The sequence below is a fragment of the Anolis carolinensis genome, chromosome 2 (assembly GCF_035594765.1).
Source record: "Anolis carolinensis isolate JA03-04 chromosome 2, rAnoCar3.1.pri, whole genome shotgun sequence".
In the NCBI taxonomy this organism is placed as follows: Eukaryota; Metazoa; Chordata; class Lepidosauria; order Squamata; family Dactyloidae; genus Anolis; species Anolis carolinensis.
The window spans coordinates 34,992,682-35,012,511 of record NC_085842.1 but is presented as its reverse complement, the minus strand read 5'-3'; the positions used below and the strand labels follow the sequence as shown (position 1 = coordinate 35,012,511).

General features: G+C 44.4%; 1 protein-coding gene and 1 long non-coding RNA gene across 2 annotated transcripts in view; one reads left to right on the top strand and one right to left on the bottom strand.

Moving 5' to 3' along the window:
• Positions 1 to 1,072: 1,072 nt before the first annotated feature.
• Positions 1,073 to 19,830, bottom strand: part of qars1 (glutaminyl-tRNA synthetase 1) — a 36,080-nt gene continuing 17,322 nt past the window's right edge. Inside the window, exons 15-24 of the mRNA XM_003217847.4 lie at positions 19,241 to 19,333; positions 17,630 to 17,767; positions 17,433 to 17,520; positions 10,509 to 10,655; positions 10,278 to 10,382; positions 6,527 to 6,619; positions 4,556 to 4,683; positions 3,375 to 3,441; positions 2,476 to 2,601; positions 1,073 to 1,317 (exon numbers count right to left, since the gene is read on the bottom strand). Coding sequence (XP_003217895.3) covers positions 1,267 to 1,317; positions 2,476 to 2,601; positions 3,375 to 3,441; positions 4,556 to 4,683; positions 6,527 to 6,619; positions 10,278 to 10,382; positions 10,509 to 10,655; positions 17,433 to 17,520; positions 17,630 to 17,767; positions 19,241 to 19,333 — 1,036 coding nt within the window. The 3' untranslated portion in view covers positions 1,073 to 1,266. The remainder of the gene's footprint in view (positions 1,318 to 2,475; positions 2,602 to 3,374; positions 3,442 to 4,555; positions 4,684 to 6,526; positions 6,620 to 10,277; positions 10,383 to 10,508; positions 10,656 to 17,432; positions 17,521 to 17,629; positions 17,768 to 19,240; positions 19,334 to 19,830) is intronic.
• On the top strand, positions 10,319 to 18,707 carry LOC134297090 (uncharacterized). The gene is made up of 2 exons (XR_010003818.1): positions 10,319 to 10,446; positions 17,288 to 18,707. It is a non-coding gene; the product is annotated as an uncharacterized LOC134297090 (long non-coding RNA).

Sequence of the window (19,830 nt, the reverse complement as noted above, 5' to 3'; positions counted from 1 at the left end):
GAATTTGCTGCATGAAACCAAGTTGGTGTACACAGAACCATAAGAAAGCAAAGGTGTGATTATCTCAGCTATCCATGTTGACAATTTCAGATTATGGAGCATTTCTAATTTCCAGATAAGGAATTTCCTGTACTGTTATCCTTTTAATTCTTTATATTTTAAAATTTGCAAACTGCCTTAAAGAGACATTTTGCCCAGAAGGTGATATACACAAATGCATAAAACGAAGAAAAAGATCCCAGGGAAAGAGTTCCAGTTCTGGTTCACAGTAACTACATTCTACTCACAAAGGTCCTTTCAGTCCCATAATTATGGAGCCCCTGGTGACGAAATGGGTTAAAGCCTTGTGCCAACAAGACTGCTGACTTGAAGGTTGGGTTGTTGACCTGAAGGTTGTTGGTTCGAATTCTGAGTAAGCGCGAATGAGCTTCCTCTGTCAGCTCCAGCTCCATGCGGGGACACGAGAGAAGCCTCCCACAAGGATGGTAAAAATATCAAACATCCAGGCATCCCCTGGGCAATATCCTTGCAGACGGCCAATTCTCTCACACCAGAAGCAACTTGCAGTTTCTCAATTTGCTCCTGACACACACACACACACACACTAAAGTCCCATAATAGCGATACAATTTGAAAGGTTCTTTGCTATATGACTCTCAATAGCAAAAGCAAAAATTTAAATAATATGTATCTTTGTGCCTATACCTGATACAATTAGATAGAACCTTTGAATCTAAGGGTTTAATGTATGGACTTAACAAGTTCTCTGATTCGAGATTTTGGTTCTAATTGGGACTATTCATTGGATTCAAGAGCCTCAGGTTTTATTAAGAAGATCTTTGTTTATGCAGACTGGTGTTTCTCGTGCAGCTAGGTATTTTTGATATGAGCTCCCAGAATCCTTCATCATTGCCCAAACCAGCTGAAGCAGCTGAAGTCCAAAATACTTGGAGGACAAATATGGGGCTCATTTGATAACCCAATCACCTTCAATATGAACACAACAGCCAAAGCATGCTCCCTTTCTGACTTGCATTTCCCATCTCATCCCCAAACAACACAGGAAACCATATTTGGAGGCTCTTTTTTTAATTTGAGGTGATAGGTCTCTATCCAAGATGCGTATTAAGGCAATTGTGGCTCTACAGCAGACAAGTGTGCAGGTGATGCACGCCACCATCGCCCCTGTCTGAACAGGGGAAGGACTCGGGGAAGTGACTCCAGATCCACTTTGTGGCCAACAAGAAACCATCTGCGGAAACTTTCTCACACCTTCCCAGGATCTTCCTTTAGGGTCACTGTCCGGTTGAACACAAGCTGAAGAAGAAGCAAAGGACATTAGGAACCTAGCTCACCCACCCCAATGCCACTACCTCATTTCCCCCTTTTAGAGGCCACTTCATGCCTCAAACACAGAACTTGGTTAAATTTACTTTTTCAATAAGATTTCTTGGGATCATTCAGGTAGCATCCCATGTGGCTGTGTAGGCTATAAGAGTCTTAGGTCATTCCATGCCAAGTGGTCTAAACCTTCCCACCATCATGTCTCCAATTTTGTTCAAATTCTAGCTGTAGCTAAATTTGAAACGATCCTGCAGGGCAGTTAGAGATGCTGAGGAATTGCAAATCTGGCAAGATTATGTCCAGCACAAGTATAATACTTGGTCAAAAATTCAAGCCCGTTTCTTCGTTTGCATGGAAATTGTTGCAGTCTGAATACTACTTAAAATTTGTCACGACACATTTTGATGCACACTTTTGAGTCAACTTGTTTGATTGGATTTTGCATCCATAATGTTAAAATTAATTTCATCGAAATCAGCAGAAAAAACTGTACAGGATTTTATTAGACCCTGAAAATTGCATTTTTGTTAATGTTGTGCGCACGCGGACTGACTACCCTTCAGATAAGGGGGTCTAGGTCAGCAACTATTGGTGGGAAACTTTTAAAAAATTAGACCACTTGGCATGGAATGACCCAACAGTAATCCTAATAATCTGCTCTGAGTCCCCTAGGGGAGAGGGGGCCGGATATAAATAAACTTTTATTATTATGTATTATTAATGAGATTTCCCCGCTTTGCTCAAGGCCTAGACAATATAGTTTTAGGTGGGGAAGGTGGAACCCAGAGGCTGCATGCAGCCCCTAGGAGCACTTTCTGCCCCCTGGAGCCTCCAGGGAGTGTCATTTTTTCACAGTTTTTATTTTAGACCAGGAAAAGCCTTTTTTTAAAATTGAAGTGACTTCTAATCAATTCTTGTTTTTAAGGTCTAAAATGGTCCAGAAAGATCTTAAACATGCCAAATGTGCCCTGACAAAACCTAAAGGACATTAGGGGCAGAAAAGTTTTTGTTATGTTTTCCACTGGGGAAATGTTGTGGATGGGTACAGCCAGCAAGGTCTTCTAGGAGGCTAAGGCGGCCCGCTAGCATCTCACTGTTGCCCATCCCTGCTTGGGTTTTTTTTTAACTCACCTTCGCATTTGTTGTGTCAGGATCTACAGAGAAATAGCCAAGTCGCTCAAACTGGAATTTGGTAAATGGTTTAGCGCCACTCACTGATCTGTCCACCAGAGCCTTCTCAACCACACTGAGAGAATCCTGGATGGGAGGAAGAAAGGTTTGGAGGTTGAGAGATGACAAAAAACAGATAATGTGCCTTCTTCTTGGAAATGTGCTTTGCAAAGGCTCTTCATCCCTACAAACTTGTATGTATAGATGTATAAATGTGTATCTATCTATCTATCTTGTAACTCATAGCACATATACTATTATAACTACTTGGCTCTACCAATATTTGTATGACTAATTTCTGAAGCAGCTCAGCTAGATCATGACTTTCCAATTCATCAACATTTCTATCCAAATAGATATATTAAATTAGGTACCAGGAGGCACCCAAAATATATTTATCTATACAATTTGATAGATTAGGCATCCTTGGTAATTTCCTGGTATATTATTAATGCTGTCTTTAATACTTGCCTGAGCTCAACCATATATCATTACTCTTACATCTTCAAATCCCTGCCGTTTAATCTTGTTGTGGCTATGTACCTTCTAGTCATTTCCCATTTATGACAACCTTAAGTGACTCTGTCATGGGGCTTGTTTGTCAAGATTTGCTCAGGGGTATTTTCCTTTGCCTTCCTCTGAAGCCAAGAGAGTATGACATGCCCCAGGTCACCCAGTGGGTTTACATGCTTGCTCTCCAGACTCATAGTCCCAACTATACCACACTGGCTGTCTTATAGTCTTCTAGCTTTTCCTTTAAACTTTAAGTAAAGTTTCCTTGATTGTACCTTCCCTCATACATCCTTCCCCATACACACAATTCCTTCCACCCACCCAAAGTTTTTGGACCCATCACTCACAGGGTTAACATCACTCAGGAATCCCCCTGGCACCTCTGCAGGGTCTTCCGGATTCTTGTGCAGAAACCTGCAAGCCAAAGAGTTAAGTCACATTTATGAAGTGGATTGATTTACTGGAAAGGATTATGATAAGGACAGATGGTCTGATATTTGCCAGGCACAGTGGCCCTCTCTTTCCTCTGGGGATCTAGCTGAACCACACAGATGCATCTGGCCTGAGTCACTGGACTGAGCAGAGCCAGCAAGGTCCAGAAAATCTTCCTGGAACTCCTCTCCATACTGTCTTAACAGGAAAGAACAAGGCGATTATTATCCCAGGGATAATAATTCTCTATTTTAAAATAAAGCAGCTAAGATATTTTCTCTACCTTCCATCACTTAGTGCTACAGTTGTGAAAAGCACAGGGATGCTTAGCTTTAGGTTGGAAGACAATAAAATCAGTGTGTGACAAGGACTTTTTTTTTTGCAAAATCAGTCTGCTGCCCATCATTTGAACGGCATTGTTGTGCATTTTCAGGCACAATCCAATGTGCTGAGTTTAATTTTTGATTGCCTATATCACTTGGGATCCAGGTAGTTCCCAAGTGCTGCCTAAATAGCAAGGGTGAAAGGTGGCAGCCATCTTCAATGGCAATTAAGATTATTCTGAATGTGGAAGGGAGTCAGATGGTTCATGGACAGCTGTTAACAGTTGGAACAATCAGCCACCTGTGGCATTTTTAAAAATTGGTGGTTTAGATCTGTTTTACATGGAAAATAGCCTGAAAGAAAATTTACGGATTGTGTGAGTTATCAGAAAAAGTTTTGTTTCGGACCATTTGACTTTTGTTTTGGTCCATCAGATATCTGAGGAGGGTAAAGCATTAGTGTCCAACCTTTGGTCCTCCAGGTGTGTAGGACTCCAACTCCCAAAAGCCCTTTGCAGCTCATCTGATGCTCAGGAATTCTGGGAGCCGAAGTCCAAAACAGCTGGAGGACCAAAGGTTGAACACCACTGGGTTAAAATGAGGCAGGGGAGGAAGGAGATGCAGATGGAATCTGCTCTCCACTTTGATAGTTTTCCTTCTTATTAGGGTATCTAAAGACAAAATGAACATGGAACATCCAGCTGGCCTTGCTCTCTTCACCTGGCTTCCCCTCACCTGAGTTGATTCAGAGCTGTTGCCATTCCAATACTCACAGGCGCTCATACTGTCGAACCTCACAAACAAGAGGATCTGACACCCAGTGGATAAAGGCCTTGGGCTTCTCTGCTACCTCCGACTTGGTGCAGGTCACCTCAAGCTCTCGTATACATCCATCACTGTCCTGGATAGAGATATGGAGATCAGTTATTTCTGTCTTTTTATGTCTTTGCCTTTTTATTTCATAGGTGTCTGGGCCTCAAACTCTTTCCTCTCCCCAAACATAGCTTTCCTAAGATGACAAGCTATCTCTCTCATTACTTCAACTAAAAAAAGAACTCCCTTACTATAAGAGCTGGTCAACAGTGGAATGTACTGCCACTGAGGCAGTTCACTGGAGGGTGGTTTTAAAAAAAAAAAAAATTTCAGTTGGATGGCCATCTGTTAGAATTGTCATAGCTGTATATCCTTGCATGCTGGAGAGCTGGATTAAATGGTACTTGAGGTCTCCTCCAACTTTACAATTCTATGATTCTGATCAATGATGAAAAGTGGATCAATTTGCTAATCCTTTTTTTTTTTTTACTTGTTTGGGCACTCTGGATCAGAAGCCATTTATCCAAACCTGAAATCACATCTGTGTATTTCCCCAACAAGTTCCTCACAGTCACAATTCACTTACTGAGTAGTATCTGACTACTACTTACTGGGAAGTCAGAGAACTTTCTTCCTGTTCCAGGTTAATAATAATAATAATAATTCCATACTCTCTAAACTGAGCATTTTGCTCTAAATACCATAAAACATCTAGGTAAAATATTATAGTGTTTTTCCTTTTCTTCTCATGTTGAAAAGGGTAAGTCTAAGAAATAATAAACTCATCCTATCTGAATATAATTTCCAACACTGGTGGATTAATCACTAATAAGTCCCTGCTACAATTATAATAATAATAATAATAATAATAATAATAATAATAATAATAATAATAATAATAATTGATTTTTGTATCCCGCCACCATCTCCCCGAAGGGACTCGGGCGGCGAACATGGGGTCAAGTCCAAAAAGACAAAGTGTAACAAGTTAAAATATAAAACAAACAATAAAATAACAAGCAACAAGCAGTATAAAATAAAAAACGGATTCAAACACAGGTATCACTTAGTAATAAGAGCACTCTTTCTGAAAACGGACAGGCAGCATCATAATCACTTGCTTCTTTTTGTACTATAACTGCAAAAATAAAATACTCAACCAGAGCATGTGAACATGGAAATGGGATGTCAGGGAGAACATTAAGAGGGCCTAGGAAAAATGTCCCACCAAAGGGTAGCTCTGACCTTTTCAAGAGAGTCACTTAGCTACAGACAATGGTGCAGGAGGGTTACAGAACAGGCTTTAGGGTGTATGGGTACTAATCATAAAGTCCCCCCTCCAACTTATCTATTACTGCTGATCATTTAACTGAAAAGTAAGTACAAATCATTAAAATAAAACAAACTGGATTCCATTGCTTGTTCATGCATTTGAACAAAACTCATTGGTGGATAAAAAAAGAGGGAAAAACAACACAAGTCTAGGTCAAGGTTGACTCAAGGAGCATTCCTACACTGTTGCAACCTTAGCTTTAAGCAGAGGCTGGATGGCCATCTGTCGAGGGTGCTTTGATTTGTGTATTTGCATGGCAGGGGGCTGTATTGGATGGCCCTTGTGGCCTCTGAATGGTCCTTGTGGCTTCTTTCAACTCCATAACCCTAGCTGTTGGAAAAGGTGGTGAGATTAATTTGAGCCATGGCTGACTCTCTCTTCTGACTGAGTGCTATTATGACTGGAGCATAGGGTGACGTGAGTGGCCTTCTGGATCTTGGGCTACAGTGTCTATCAACCTTGATACATTTTGCTTAGCAATGATGGGAATGACAGTTCATCAGCATGTCAAAAGACACACATTTCTTGCAGCTCTCTAGCGTTTACTTTACAAGCAACGAAGCAAAGAGTTTGTCAGCAAGCACCAGACCACACTCACCTTAATAATGTTCTGAACAGCAATGACATACCCCGTATGCCTCAGACCCACTGGCTGGCCAGGCGCCAGGCGTTTGTAGCCTTTATCTGGAACCTGACAGAAAGAGGTACTAACATCAGAGAAGATGTTTCATCAACTATCCTATCACACATATATTATTATAATGTAAGAGAAAGAGATTTATCTATCTATAAATTATATTGGATTACAGGCTTTTAAGAGTCCAAATATGCATAGACTCTATTCTTGGAAGACAATTATATTTGGCCATGAGTGATCACCTATAGCAGGGGTCCCCAAACTAAGGCCCGGGGGCTGGATGCGGCCCTCCAAGGTCATTTACCTGGCCCCCGCCCTCAGTTTTATAATATAATATTTTTATATCATTTTAAATAATATAATATATTGTATATACATATAATATTGATAATAATATAATGTTATACAATATAATACTAATAATACCATATAATAATATTAATTATATGATATATATTACATATAATATTACAGTATAGTGGTATAGTTCAATATCTATATATATAAAAGGGTAATGAAATTTCGGCCTAGGACAAAACAGCAAAACTACACATCCCAGAAACACTAAACTTGGCAGCACAACCCCTCATCCATGCCTCTACGTTCATACAACAAAAAGAAAAGAAATATAAAGTCCTCATTAGAGGGAGAGGAATAATTGTTTTTATCCAGTTGCTGCCAGTTAGAAGGCTGAGCTCCACCCACTTGGTCTGCTGTCAGTTAGAAGGCTAAGCTCCACCCACTTGGTCTGCTAGCAACCCACTCAACCCAGGGCCACTTCAATCAGGCCTCTTCCACACTGCCTATAAAATACAGATTATCTGATTTCAACTGGATTATATGGCAGTGAAGACTCAAGATGAGCACAAAGCCCCAGAGTCAGACACTGGACTTAATGTCAGGGGAAAACCTTTACCCTTTACCTTAACTACCACCAATTCCTCAATACTTTATTTCCCATACCACCATACTTCGCCACAGCAACGCGTGGCCGGGCACAGATAGTAGTAATATATAATGCTAATATTGTGCTATGCTAATAATATAATATATTGTATGTACATACAGCTGCTTCTGAGTCCCCTTCGGGGTGAGAAGGGCAGGATATAAATGTAATAAATAAATATAGTAAATGAATAAATAAATAATTTTAGACTTAGGCTCACCCAAAGTCTGAAATGACTTGAAGACACACAACAACAACAACAACAACAATCCTAATTAACCTGACTATCTCATTGGCCAGAAGCAGGACCTCACTTCCCATTGAAATCCTGATAGGTTTATGTTGGTTACAATTGTTTTCATTTTTAAATATTGTATTGTTCTTTCATTGTTGTTTTGCACTACAAATAAGACATGTGCAGTGTGCATAGGAATTTGTTCTTTTTTTTTCCCAAATGATAATTCGGCCCCTCCACAGTCTGAAGGATTGTGGACCGGCCCTCTGCTTTAAAAGTTTGAGGACCCCTGACCTATAGTATAGTAAGGTATTATCCTCATTAAAGCTGTTTCATGGATCCCAGAGTCAGAAGGAAGTATCCACCATATAATTTTGGCTCAAACAGAATAATACAGCTCACAGTCATGGTGTCATCTGAGCTGTTTGCTGAGGCCAGGCATGCATGACATATGACCCTCCAGAAGTTGCTGAACTTTTAGCCCCATCGGTTGTAACCACATATCGTATTGGAGGTGAAGGGAACTATTTAACACAACCTGGAGGATCACAAACAGGAACTAAGGTACTAACAGGACCAACATTTTGTTTGAGCAAATTCTATTTCCACGCAAGCATCATCTGCTGTGGAAACGGATAGAGTTGGGGTTTCTGATGAAATTTGGCTGATAAGGACACAGGTACTTGAATATACTTTCAAAACAACAGTATGTATATATAAATATAAAAACGATCGGTCATAATTTAAAACACAACAAAAGACCCACCTCTTCCGGCAAGCCAGTCTACCCAGTCAACTTTGAACCATGACTTTTGGATTTGCATTCTATTGACGATGCATTTTGATCTTTGTACCATGTGTTTTGGTGTATGTTATTTTATGTTTATGTGTTTTGACTATTGTACCCCACTTCGAGATGTGAGGAGAGATGGGTAATAAATAATAGTAGTAGTGGCAGTAATAATATACCATGATCTGCACCTTCTATCACTTTACATTAATATTCCAAATGGTGCAGTCATATAATATCTGTTGACAATTTAGAGAGCTATCAGATAAACCTGACCATGTTCCCCGACTTAATCCTTTCTAGATGTGTTGAATTCATTACTCAAAGCGAGTATAAATAAGTTGTTTGTTGGTTGGGAATTCAAGGTGTTGTAGGATCCTTATGAAGGATAAAATGGAGAGGGTTATTAAAATGATTGACTATGGGTACAAGACTATATGCATCTTAAGATTTCTACTGGGTGGTACAGTTTTTAAATTGATCCCACTTTATGAGTAAAGTACATGGCAAAATGGTTACCAAGTGGTCAGTCTATGGAACAGAGCACATGGATTTGGCATTTAGGTCCCTAACAATCTGGCATGGTTAGTGGAGACCTATTTGTGCAGGGAGACCTACTGTTTAGACTTCTATTGTTCTGTGTACTGTTTCTAAGAAAAAGATGCAAAAGAGAAGTTCAGGAATAAATACAGCAGGCATCAGTTCAAAATTGGAGCCTATTCCTGGGGAGGTGGGTCTCCCCCTTATTTTGAGGGTGGGTGGGTCTTGAGTCAGATTAAATAGCCTGCTGTTGGGAGGTGCTCTGACTCTGGATTTCCTACATGAAGGAAGAATTGACTTACAAGCCTTCCCTGCAACTGAACGATTCGGTAATGCAGCAGTTTCACTGCTCTGGCAGAAGGCCTGGAGACATAGCCACACAGTGGGACAGTGCCAAACTCAAATGCATTGCAAGTTACAGGAGCCAAATGTTTTTCTGAGAGAAATGAATTAATCTGAACTGCAGTGGCCCTTTCCCAAAGAATGCAAGAGTTACACGTAATGGCATAAAGAATATCAATTTGACTGATTGCAGATAGCAACCAACACATCTCCCAGAGATGATGGCTGAGCTGAGGTTGCTTGCCTGAAAAATCTCTTTACCAATACAGGAATGCCATATATACTCCTGTATAAGTGGAGCTCATGTATAAATGAAAGGCAGGTTTTGGGGCCAAAATAATGGTTATAACCTATGGATGATCTGAGGGTCAGTACGTGGAAAGGGGAAAGCACCAATGCTGTCTCAGGGCTGACATTTCCATGACCTGAACTAGAATGGTGCTTCTTTTAGGTTCTTCCAGGATAGACTTATACTTTTCCCTTTCATAAGAGTATGGTATATATAGAGAGAGAGCCAACCAAGCTTCCCATGGGAGGGAATCCCATAGTTTGGGAGCAACCAATGAGAAGGCTCCCCACTCACCTTCACTTAATACTCCAAAAGATATCTGTTGAACTAAAAGAAAGCTCTTTATTGAAAATCTTAACTCAGGCAGACTTATGTAAGAAGATCTTGCTTGCTACTGCCTCCAATCCCAATAAATATATACGAAGATATAGCCTTTTAGAAAGTGTGGACTCAAGCCATGGAGGGTTATCAAGGTCACAGCCAGCACTCTCTATTCTGCCCAGAAACAGACTGGTAATCAGTAGAGCTGTTTCAGCAGTGGAGCTATACAGCTCTTTCTTCCAGACTCACCTCACGGAAGTCACTCTGCTCAATAAAGATAGTCGGCTGGAAGGGGACTTTGTGGAAACCTTTGTTCTCATCCGCAGGGAAATTGGGTACAAGGACATCAATGGTCTGGAAGAAAGAAGTGTTGATGTGAGCGCTCCAGAGCTGCTAAGAGACAACTAGATGCCGAGAGGTAGGTGGGGGAGTCATCCCATCATTTCCCCTATTTCTAATTTCTAGAAGTCCCACACTTACTTTGTGTTCTTCAGGAAAATTGGTGATGGTCACCCGCAGTGGCTCCAACACGGCCATGGCTCGTGGCGCCTGTTCATTCAGCACATCCCGTACACAGGCATCCAGCATGTGGGGCTCCATGGTGCACTGGGCAACCGTCACACCCACCTATTGGGTACATGAAAGTCAGCTACATGGAAAGAACTGTTCTACTAAAAAAGCATCACTTTATGGAAAATGATGCCTGTTGTTCCAGTCTAAAGTGTCAGAACAGTACCCTTGTACATCAATGGTCGAAGAACTTGAAAATCCCTTCTGGAGGTATTTGAAGACTTGGATATTTAAACATGTCTTTGAGAATGTCTAACCCAACTAGTCCGCAATTAATGGCACAGCATTGCACTTTTATGCCATGCCCTTCTTTCTTGGCTACAATTTGCACTGTCTCATTCCCTTGTTTTTGTTTACAGTTTGGCCATGTTTTAGGGCAGTTGTCACCATAGGTTATAGGGCATTATTCTGAGTTTATATTGTTGTGTGTCAGAACCCTGCTACTAGAGCCTGGATGTGGCTCTGAGTTTCAGGGTCACTGACATTGATAAGACACCTGCGGCTCAGGACTCGGAGAAGAAACGGCTGCTGGACTTGGCGGGGAATTTGCGCGGGGTTTTGCTGAGCGGGAAGAGACTTTTCAAATGAGGGGGAGGGTATATAAAGGATGGTTGGCCGGAGCCTCCCATTCTTGGCTTTTTTGATGTTCATGTTTCCTACAGTAAAAGTTTCTGGTGATATCACAGAGAGTCTCGTGTGTTCATTCAGGAGCGGCTGTGGTGAGCTGACACTAAGCCAAGAATTACGGACACCATCCCGCTGTAGCGGTGAGGTGTAACATGCAAGTGGAGGATGAAGAGCTCTTGGGCGCAGGAGGAGGAAGGTCGGAAAGGGCCACTCCCGAGCCGGACGCTGAGTTCCACCAGCTGGCGGCCCTGGCGTCATCCACCGCTTATGCCCAGCCAAATGGAGTAACCCAGAGGCGTGGAGTGGTGCGGGGAGACAGCACCGGAGGAGAGGAAGGTTCACCTTCCCCAGGCCCACAAAGGATGGTGTTTCTGGAGGAGAGGATGTCGGCGATGGAGACCACCCTGGCAGTGATGTCGAGGGCGATGGAGCGCCTGGCGTTTTTGGCGGAGCCAGAGAGAGGAAGGGAACTTCGGGCTGGCTCAATGTGGGACGTGAGCGTGGGAAGCAGCCAGGGCTTTGCAGACCTCCCAGCACCGAAGGGAAGGGAAATGCGAAAGGAGCCCGGCGCCCGGCCCAAGACCCAAACAAGCCTGACGCGGGTGGAGGAGAGTGACGACGAAGGGGAAAAACCTCCGAGAATCCCAGCTACGCTCCCAGCTGAGACCCTGGTGCCCCTGGCGAATGCCGGGCGTGGCACAGGGCCAAGAGAAGCAGCAGCGGGGCCCACTGGTCCGCAAGGGGGCTTGCGACGGGCGGAGAATTGGGGATTGCCACCACAGGGACCCCTACCGAGACGAGAGGAACTAAGGATCGAGTTTGGGGGAGAGTCCTCTGAACTGGATTTTTTCCTGACCACGGTGAGGGGCTATATGGAGGACAATGCTCACACTTTTAGAACGGAATCCAGCCAGATACGGGCCATTGGTGCAGTGTTGAAGAGGGGAGCGGCCAGCTGGTACGTTCAGCTGCACGCGCGGCGCGACCCATGTCTGGGGTCACTCCGACGCTTTATGGGGGCCCTGGAGACCCGTTTCCGAGATCCACTGGAGCAGATCCGGGCGAGGGAGAAGTTGAAGACCGTCTCCCAGGGGCAGAGGTCGGTATCTGAGTATGCGGAGGAGTTCCAATGCCTCGCCGAAAAGGTGCCGGAATGGTCTGCAGTAACAAAGATAGAACTCTTCAAAGAGGGTCTCAGGCGGGAGATCCTCTCCTGGGCGGTGCATCGTGATGAGCCTGACACACTGCGCGGATGGATTCAGCTGGCGGGGCGCGTCGAGACATCGCTGGCCCAGGCGAGGAGGCACCGAGGAGGGCTACAGCAGCGGCCGCAGATGAAAGAGGGGAGCCGGAAGGAGGGATCAACCCCAGCCGGGAGGAGAACGGAGCCGACAGGGAACGTGAGCGCCAGCAGGAGTGGCTGCTTCGTGTGCGGCCGGTTGGGCCACAGGGCTGCCGAGTGCTGGCAGAGAAAAGGGGAAGGCGGAGGCCAGCCCAAACCAAGAGCCGTGGCAGGAAAACGCGCCGAGGAAGAACCACCGATGAGGCACCACTCGGGGGGGTTGGTAAGTCAGGACAAAGCTATGATAGTGGTCCCCATTCAGCTTGAAAATGGCAGCAAACAAGCAACCTGCAAAGCATTTGTGGATTGTGGATGTTCCAGGAACATCATCTCCCCTGAATTAGCCGAGGGATTGGGATGCGAAAGAACGAACCTAGAATCCCCAATAGCTTTTTCGCAGTTGGACGGATCCACAGCATCGGGATCGTTAGCTAAGTACTGTGCCGAAGATGTAAAGTGTAAGATAGGGAGTTGGGAAGGAAAGGTGTCATTTGTGATATCACAAATAGCCAGCTATAATGTTATACTAGGCATGCCGTGGCTGGGGCAGGCCAACCCGCAAATCAACTGGGAGGATAAGAGCATGATCTTCAGGATGAATTTGGAAGAAGGGAGCCAGGAAATTGAGAGGGAGCCAGGGAAAAGGGGGGAGGAAGACTCTATCAGAATAGCAGAACTGGCAGATAAATTACCCCCAGAGTATCGGGATTTTGTGGACGTGTTTGATGAGAAGGAAGCAGACAATTTCCCACCGAAGCGGAGAGTTGAAGTGAAAATAGAGCTAGTCCCAGGAGCAGAGCTTCCCAAGGCAAAAATATACCCGATGTCAGCTAGGGAAAAGGAGGAACTGAGAAAATACATTGATAAAAACCTAGCGAGGGGTTTCATAGAGCCTTCAAATTCCCCTCTAGGGGCGCCTGTGTTGTTCAGGCGGAAAAAGGACCAAACGCTGAGGCTCTGCATTGACTACAGGGGCCTAAATGCAATCAGTACTGTAAATAAATACCCCCTACCCTTAGTGAAGGACTTGATCGCCCAGTTATCGGAAGGACAGATATTCACTAAATTGGACTTAATTGAGGCCTACCATAAATTGCAGATCAAACCAGAGGACAGGTGGAAGACGGCCTTCTCCTGCGCATTCGGATTATTCAATTATCGTGTGCTCCCCTTCGGTTTGTGCGGGGGAGGGGCCGCGTTCATGCAATTAATCAACGAAGTATTGCATCCATTGTTGTACAAGGGAGTCTTTATTTTTTTAGATGACATATTGATAATGTCTCGAACTAAGGAGCAACACGTAGAACTAGTCAGGGAAATCCTACAAAAGTTGAGGGAAGCGAAACTGTATGCGAAGCTTGCCAAGTGCGAGTTCAATAAAGACCAGATAGACTTTCTGGGGTATAGGATTTCCTCCCAGGGAGTGGCGATGGACCCTGCGAAGGTGGAAGACGTGAGGGGGTGGGAAGCCCCCAAAACACGGAAGCAGCTGCAATCCTTCCTAGGGTTCGCAAACTTCTATAGAACATTTATCAAGGACTTTGCGCGCCTCACTTTGCCATTAACGGATTTGTTAAAAACTAAAGGCAGGGGAGAAACAGCCAAAGTGAAGGCCCCAGGGGCCAAACTGACATGGACAATAGAATGCCAGGAAGCTTTCGAAGCCCTTAAAAAGCGTTTTACTGAGGAACCTGTCCTACAGCACCCTGATATGTCTAAGGCCTTTGTACTACATTGCGATGCATCAGACCGGGCATATGGGGCAGTTCTGCTGCAGAAAGACGAGGGGGGGAACCTGAAGCCATGTGGCTATCTGTCAAAAAAGTTTAACGATACAGAAAAAAACTGGCCGATTTGGGAGAGAGAAGCCTTAGCGATTCTAAAAGCACTAGAGTGCTGGAGACACTTTCTGGAAGGAAGTGGAACACCGTTTGAGGTGTGGACTGATCATAGAAATTTACAGTATCTAAGATCCCCTCGTAAACTATCAGCGAAGCAAATTAGATGGGCCCAATATTTCAGCCGTTTTGATTTCAGACTCAGATTCTTCCAGGGGAAACATAACATACTCGCTGACGCTCTCTCTCGGATGCCTCAGCACGGGGGAGGAATTCAGGAATCTGAAGGGAGCCTGTTCCTAGATAAGCAGTGGGGCCTGGCAGTACTAACTCGAGCACAAGCGGCCAAGGAAAACAAACGTACTGCCATTTCCACGGGGGGAGGAGAAATATGGGAGGAAGAGTTGAAGCGAGCGTATGGAATGGACAAATGGTTACAAACTAACAAAGAAAAGGGAGAATTGTGTGGGGATTTGGTGTTTGTAAATAAGAAATTGTATATTCCTGAATGTTTAAGACGAGAAATGTTAAGGAAGTGCCACGATAACAAGGGTGCGGGTCATCTAGGCCCCACCAGGACTATTAAACTGTTGGCCAAACAATGCTGGTGGCCCGGAATGAGGAAAGACGCCAGGGGGTACGTCACGCAGTGTGAATTATGTGCAGAGGGAAAAACACCACCGGGGAAGCCCCAGGGGCTATTGCAGAAGGTGGTGGAGCCCATGAGGCCATGGGAATGCGTGGCCATGGATTTTGTAGGCGAACTACCCCCCAGCAGAGGCCACAGATACATTTGGACAATATTGGACCTATTCTCAAAACAGGCACACTTTGTGGCCCTGCCAAAACTCCCCTCAGCTGAAAAACTTGCTGATTTGTATGTGAAGCATGTATATCGCCTACATGGGTGTCCCGACAAAAGAATTAGCGACCGGGGAGTCCAATTTACTGCAAAATTTTGGGGAAAATTCTTACAGCTGTTAGGAGCAGAAAGGAACCTGAGCTCGGCCTTTCATCCCGCAACCAACGGGGGAGTCGAACGCACCCAACAAACACTGTGCCAATTCTTGAGGATGTACACCAATTATAGACAGGATGATTGGGCGGACCTTCTACCGTTTGCTGAGATGGCTTTTAACGGGGCCGTACATTCGGCCACAGGTCGTGCCCCATTCGAAATAGTATACGGACAGGAGGTGGCACCTTTCCCCAGGCTACCCGAGTGGAAGGAAGGAGAGGGCCAGACCGACAAGGAATGGCCGGCCAAAATTAAGCAAGGGTGGCAGACCGTGGTGGAGGCATTGCGGGAAACACAAAAGAAGTACAAGCTCTTTGCAGATCGTAGGCGCCGAGAGGGGGACAAATTGGGCGAAGGGGATCTGGTTTGGCTGAGCACAAAAAACCTGAAATTGGGGTTCCCATCTAAAAAATTGGCTCCACGCTATATAGGGCCGTTCAGGGTAGCAAAAAGAATAAACGAAGTGACCTATGAGCTGAGGCTACCCAAGGACCTAGGAAAGGTACACCCGGTATTCCATTGCAGCCTGTTAAAAAAGTATAAAGGAACTCTGGACAGCGGAGAACAATAGTTGTGTGTAATCTTTTCCTTCCAGGACGAAGGGGAGGAGGACGCCATGTCAGAACCCTGCTACTAGAGCCTGGATGTGGCTCTGAGTTTCAGGGTCACTGACATTGATAAGACACCTGCGGCTCAGGACTCGGAGAAGAAACGGCTGCTGGACTTGGCGGGGAATTTGCGCGGGGTTTTGCTGAGCGGGAAGAGACTTTTCAAATGAGGGGGAGGGTATATAAAGGATGGTTGGCCGGAGCCTCCCATTCTTGGCTTTTTTGATGTTCATGTTTCCTACAGTAAAAGTTTCTGGTGATATCACAGAGAGTCTCGTGTGTTCATTCAGGAGCGGCTGTGGTGAGCTGACAGTTGTGTGTGTGTATATATATGTGTGTGTGTGTGTGTGTGTTACTCTGTTTATTTTTGCATTGTTTTAGGCACTTTGTGTCATATGTAAGCTGCTCCAAGTCCCTTTGGGGAGATGGAGGCAGGGTACAAAAATAAAGTTACTATTATTATTCACATCCTACTTGTGGACTTCCTATAGGCATTTGGGAAGCCAGGATGCTGGAATCGTTAAGCCTTTGATCTCATTCAGCCCATTTATTCTTAGTCTGAGATAGGTTCTCCAGGTTATGGAGCCTCCAACTCCCAAAAGCCCTAGCCAGCTTGTCCAATGATCAGGAAATATGGAAGCAAAAGTCCAAAACATTTGGAGGGCCACTGGCTGTGCAGGCCTGGCCTAAGGAGTCAATAATGTAGAAGCAACTTAGGATGTTGGCTCAATCCAGCAAGTTTCCCAGTCATGTCTGTCTTCTAAACCAGGAGTAATCCCCTAAGTAAAAGTGGAAACTGTGTAGTCCCCTCCCGCCCTAACAACACATGAAAAGCTACGTATCTCCCATATCTGCCCTGAGAAGAACTTCTCAGGGGTTTCACACCAGCAGGAGGTTGGGCTTGAGACAAAACCTTTTCTCCAGCTTTCCATTACTTCTCTCTTTCCCCCACTATCTGGTAGTAGGTAGTATCCTCCACGGACCAGTGACTCCACTTCAGGTTTCAGTTCATACGTTCAGATTTCTATACAATGCAGTATCACCCCCAAAACCAGGCTCAGCACCTTGGATAGATCCTACAAAGGTCAGACTAAAATCTGAAGTAGATTCATAATATCACAACATGGACGCCACCACTGCGCCAAATGTTTTGTGCTTGTTTTAGAAACACATAGCCCCATCCCCTTTAATCTGTCTAGGTGTTTGTCTTTCTCTTCCATACCACTCCTTACTCTTCTTCTTTTCCTTCCTTTTAGGAGCACAACTGCTGCAAGGAAAACCACTCTTGACTGAAACAAGTTGCCCACAGAAGGCTTTTTAAATTAGGTTTAGTATTGTCCACTCCATTTTGAGGGCATCAGTCCAGTTTTGTGCAGAACAGCCATGATTTTGTGTTTTTACCCTAGCACAGAAGTTGTTGATGGCCTCTGCAGGAAAGCCTCGGCGCCGCAGAGCTGTCAGTGTAAAGAGCCGTGGGTCGTCCCAGTCCCTAGAAAAAGCAGCAACAGCAGTGAGGAGCAGGGAGATGAGTAGGTACCCCAGACAATTCCTGCACCCGCCCCCAGTACACAGACAATTTAGCCCAACCTGCCCCTTACCTGACTGCCCCTGCCTCAACAAGGCGAATGATCTTCCGTTTGGAGACAACCGTGTAGAGGAGATTGAGGCGCCCATATTCCCACTGCACAGGGCAGTATACATCCAGGGCATTGCAGAGCCAGAAATAGGAGGAGCGTCTGCCGTGAGAGAAGGAAACAGTGCTTGTCAAATCAGGTTTTGAATAAAGCAGGAGGTGCAAGCCTCAGGCTGGTGAGAGCCATGTGTTTCTGCGCCTCCCCTTTTCTTAAATATTATTAACTTTCAATGCCTGTCCAATTTTTAGTAAAATAGTTTTTTGATAGGAGCAGAAGTGCAAAAACAAACAGGAAAAGAGCAGAGATCAAGGCAACTCCCCTTCCCCTCTTAATCATGAGGACTAGAAACCCATCTTTCCATAGAGGTGAAAATCAAAATCCTCAAAATACAATGGGAGATGCTACTCCTGCACAGAGAATAAAGGCATCTCTACACAGTGAGAACTTGTAGTTTCTGTGTTAGTGAGATGAGTCTATTGCAGATTTTAACCAGGACGAGCACTGTGGTCTGCGGAGGAGGCCCTGCTCTCGGTCCCACTCCCGTCTCAAGTGGAGCTGGTGGGGACAAGAGAGGGGGCCTTCTCCATGATCCCCCCACCCACCTCTGGGACTCCGTCCCCAAAGAAGTAAAAATTGCCCCCTCTCTCCTCTCCTTTAAAAAGCTTTTAAAAAGTCATTTATGCAATTTAGCATATGGAGAAGAGGAGGACTAGTACATCTCTATATATATTCTCGCCTAGATATTGAACACCTACCTCAGCCTGTTGGATGCTGTATACTACCTTATGTTTTAATTGCCTTTTTAGTTTAACTTGTAATAATTTTTCAGGTGATAATTGTATGTGATGTATTTAAGTATAATTTTCCGGGGTTTTTTTGCTAGTTTTATAAGTTCATATTGATATTGTTTTACCCACTGTTTTGATGTGATTTGTCATTGTGTTTTCAGCATTGAATGTTTACCACTTTGTTATTTTTGCTGGCAACCACCCTGAGTCCCCTCGGGGAGATAGGGTGAGTTATAAATAAAATATTATTATTATTGTTGTTGTTGCACAATTTAAAGAAGCTAATTAAGGCCCCATCGACACTTTCATTATAATGCAGATTGAACTGCATTATATGGTCAGTGTAGACTCATATAATGCTTTTAACTGCATAGAACTGGAATACATGACCATATAATGCTATTCAATCTGCATTCTAACAGCAATGTAGACAGGGCCTAAGAAGCTGGACTCATTCTGGACATGGATAGGTTATTGGGACAACCCAGATTAGATGTGCTCTCTTTCCCTCTCTCATATGCACACAGACAAAAATATGGAAGGCATCAACTTCCACTGCATCTATATGCATAGATCTATGGTCATACCTATGCTTTCCTGGGAAAAAACCAAGGTGGGGAAACTGTAGTCCTCCAAATGTTGGTGGACGACAACTTCCAGATACCTTGCTGCCTTGCTTGCTCAGGCTGATAGAATCCAACTCCAACCATGGGAGGAGGGATTTCATTAAAGGCCATAGGGATCTCCCTTTCCTTCTTCTCCAAATGACAGCCCCATCATGTCTCACCTGGCCTGGAATTCTTTGGTACAGAGCGAGTGAGTGATGTTCTCCAGGGAGTCACAGAGGCAGTGTGTGTAGTCATAGGTGGGGTAGATGCACCTGCAAAGCAGCCACAAGCTCAGATCTACATAACCATTCACCTCAATCTGGAAACAGACCCTTGTTCCCCATGAGTTCTCTTTATTTTCCAGCACAGCCATCCATCCTCCCACACCCATCAAAGCCTTAGTAAGTCTGACTTTTCCACAATCTAGAGCTTGCAAAATATACTCCTGTGGGTGACCACTCCCAGAACCCTCTAGACAACATGGGAAGAACATGCACAAGCTGCACTATAACCTTCCTGTATACCTGCACATAGACCCCAAACAAGCCCAGCCCTTTTACTTGAGGATAACCCTATATATGTTTCAAAACTTTGTTTCCCCATATTAAAGGGTTCAGTGCAAACATCTACAGCTCAGCAGCTCAAGAGGAAATTCAGCAGCTAAATCAGCTGTCAAAACTTGAGATAACTGAAGACCTGGTGGCACAGTGTGTTAAAGCGCTGAGCTGCTGAACTTGCGGACCAAAAGGTCCCAGGTTCAAATCCCGGA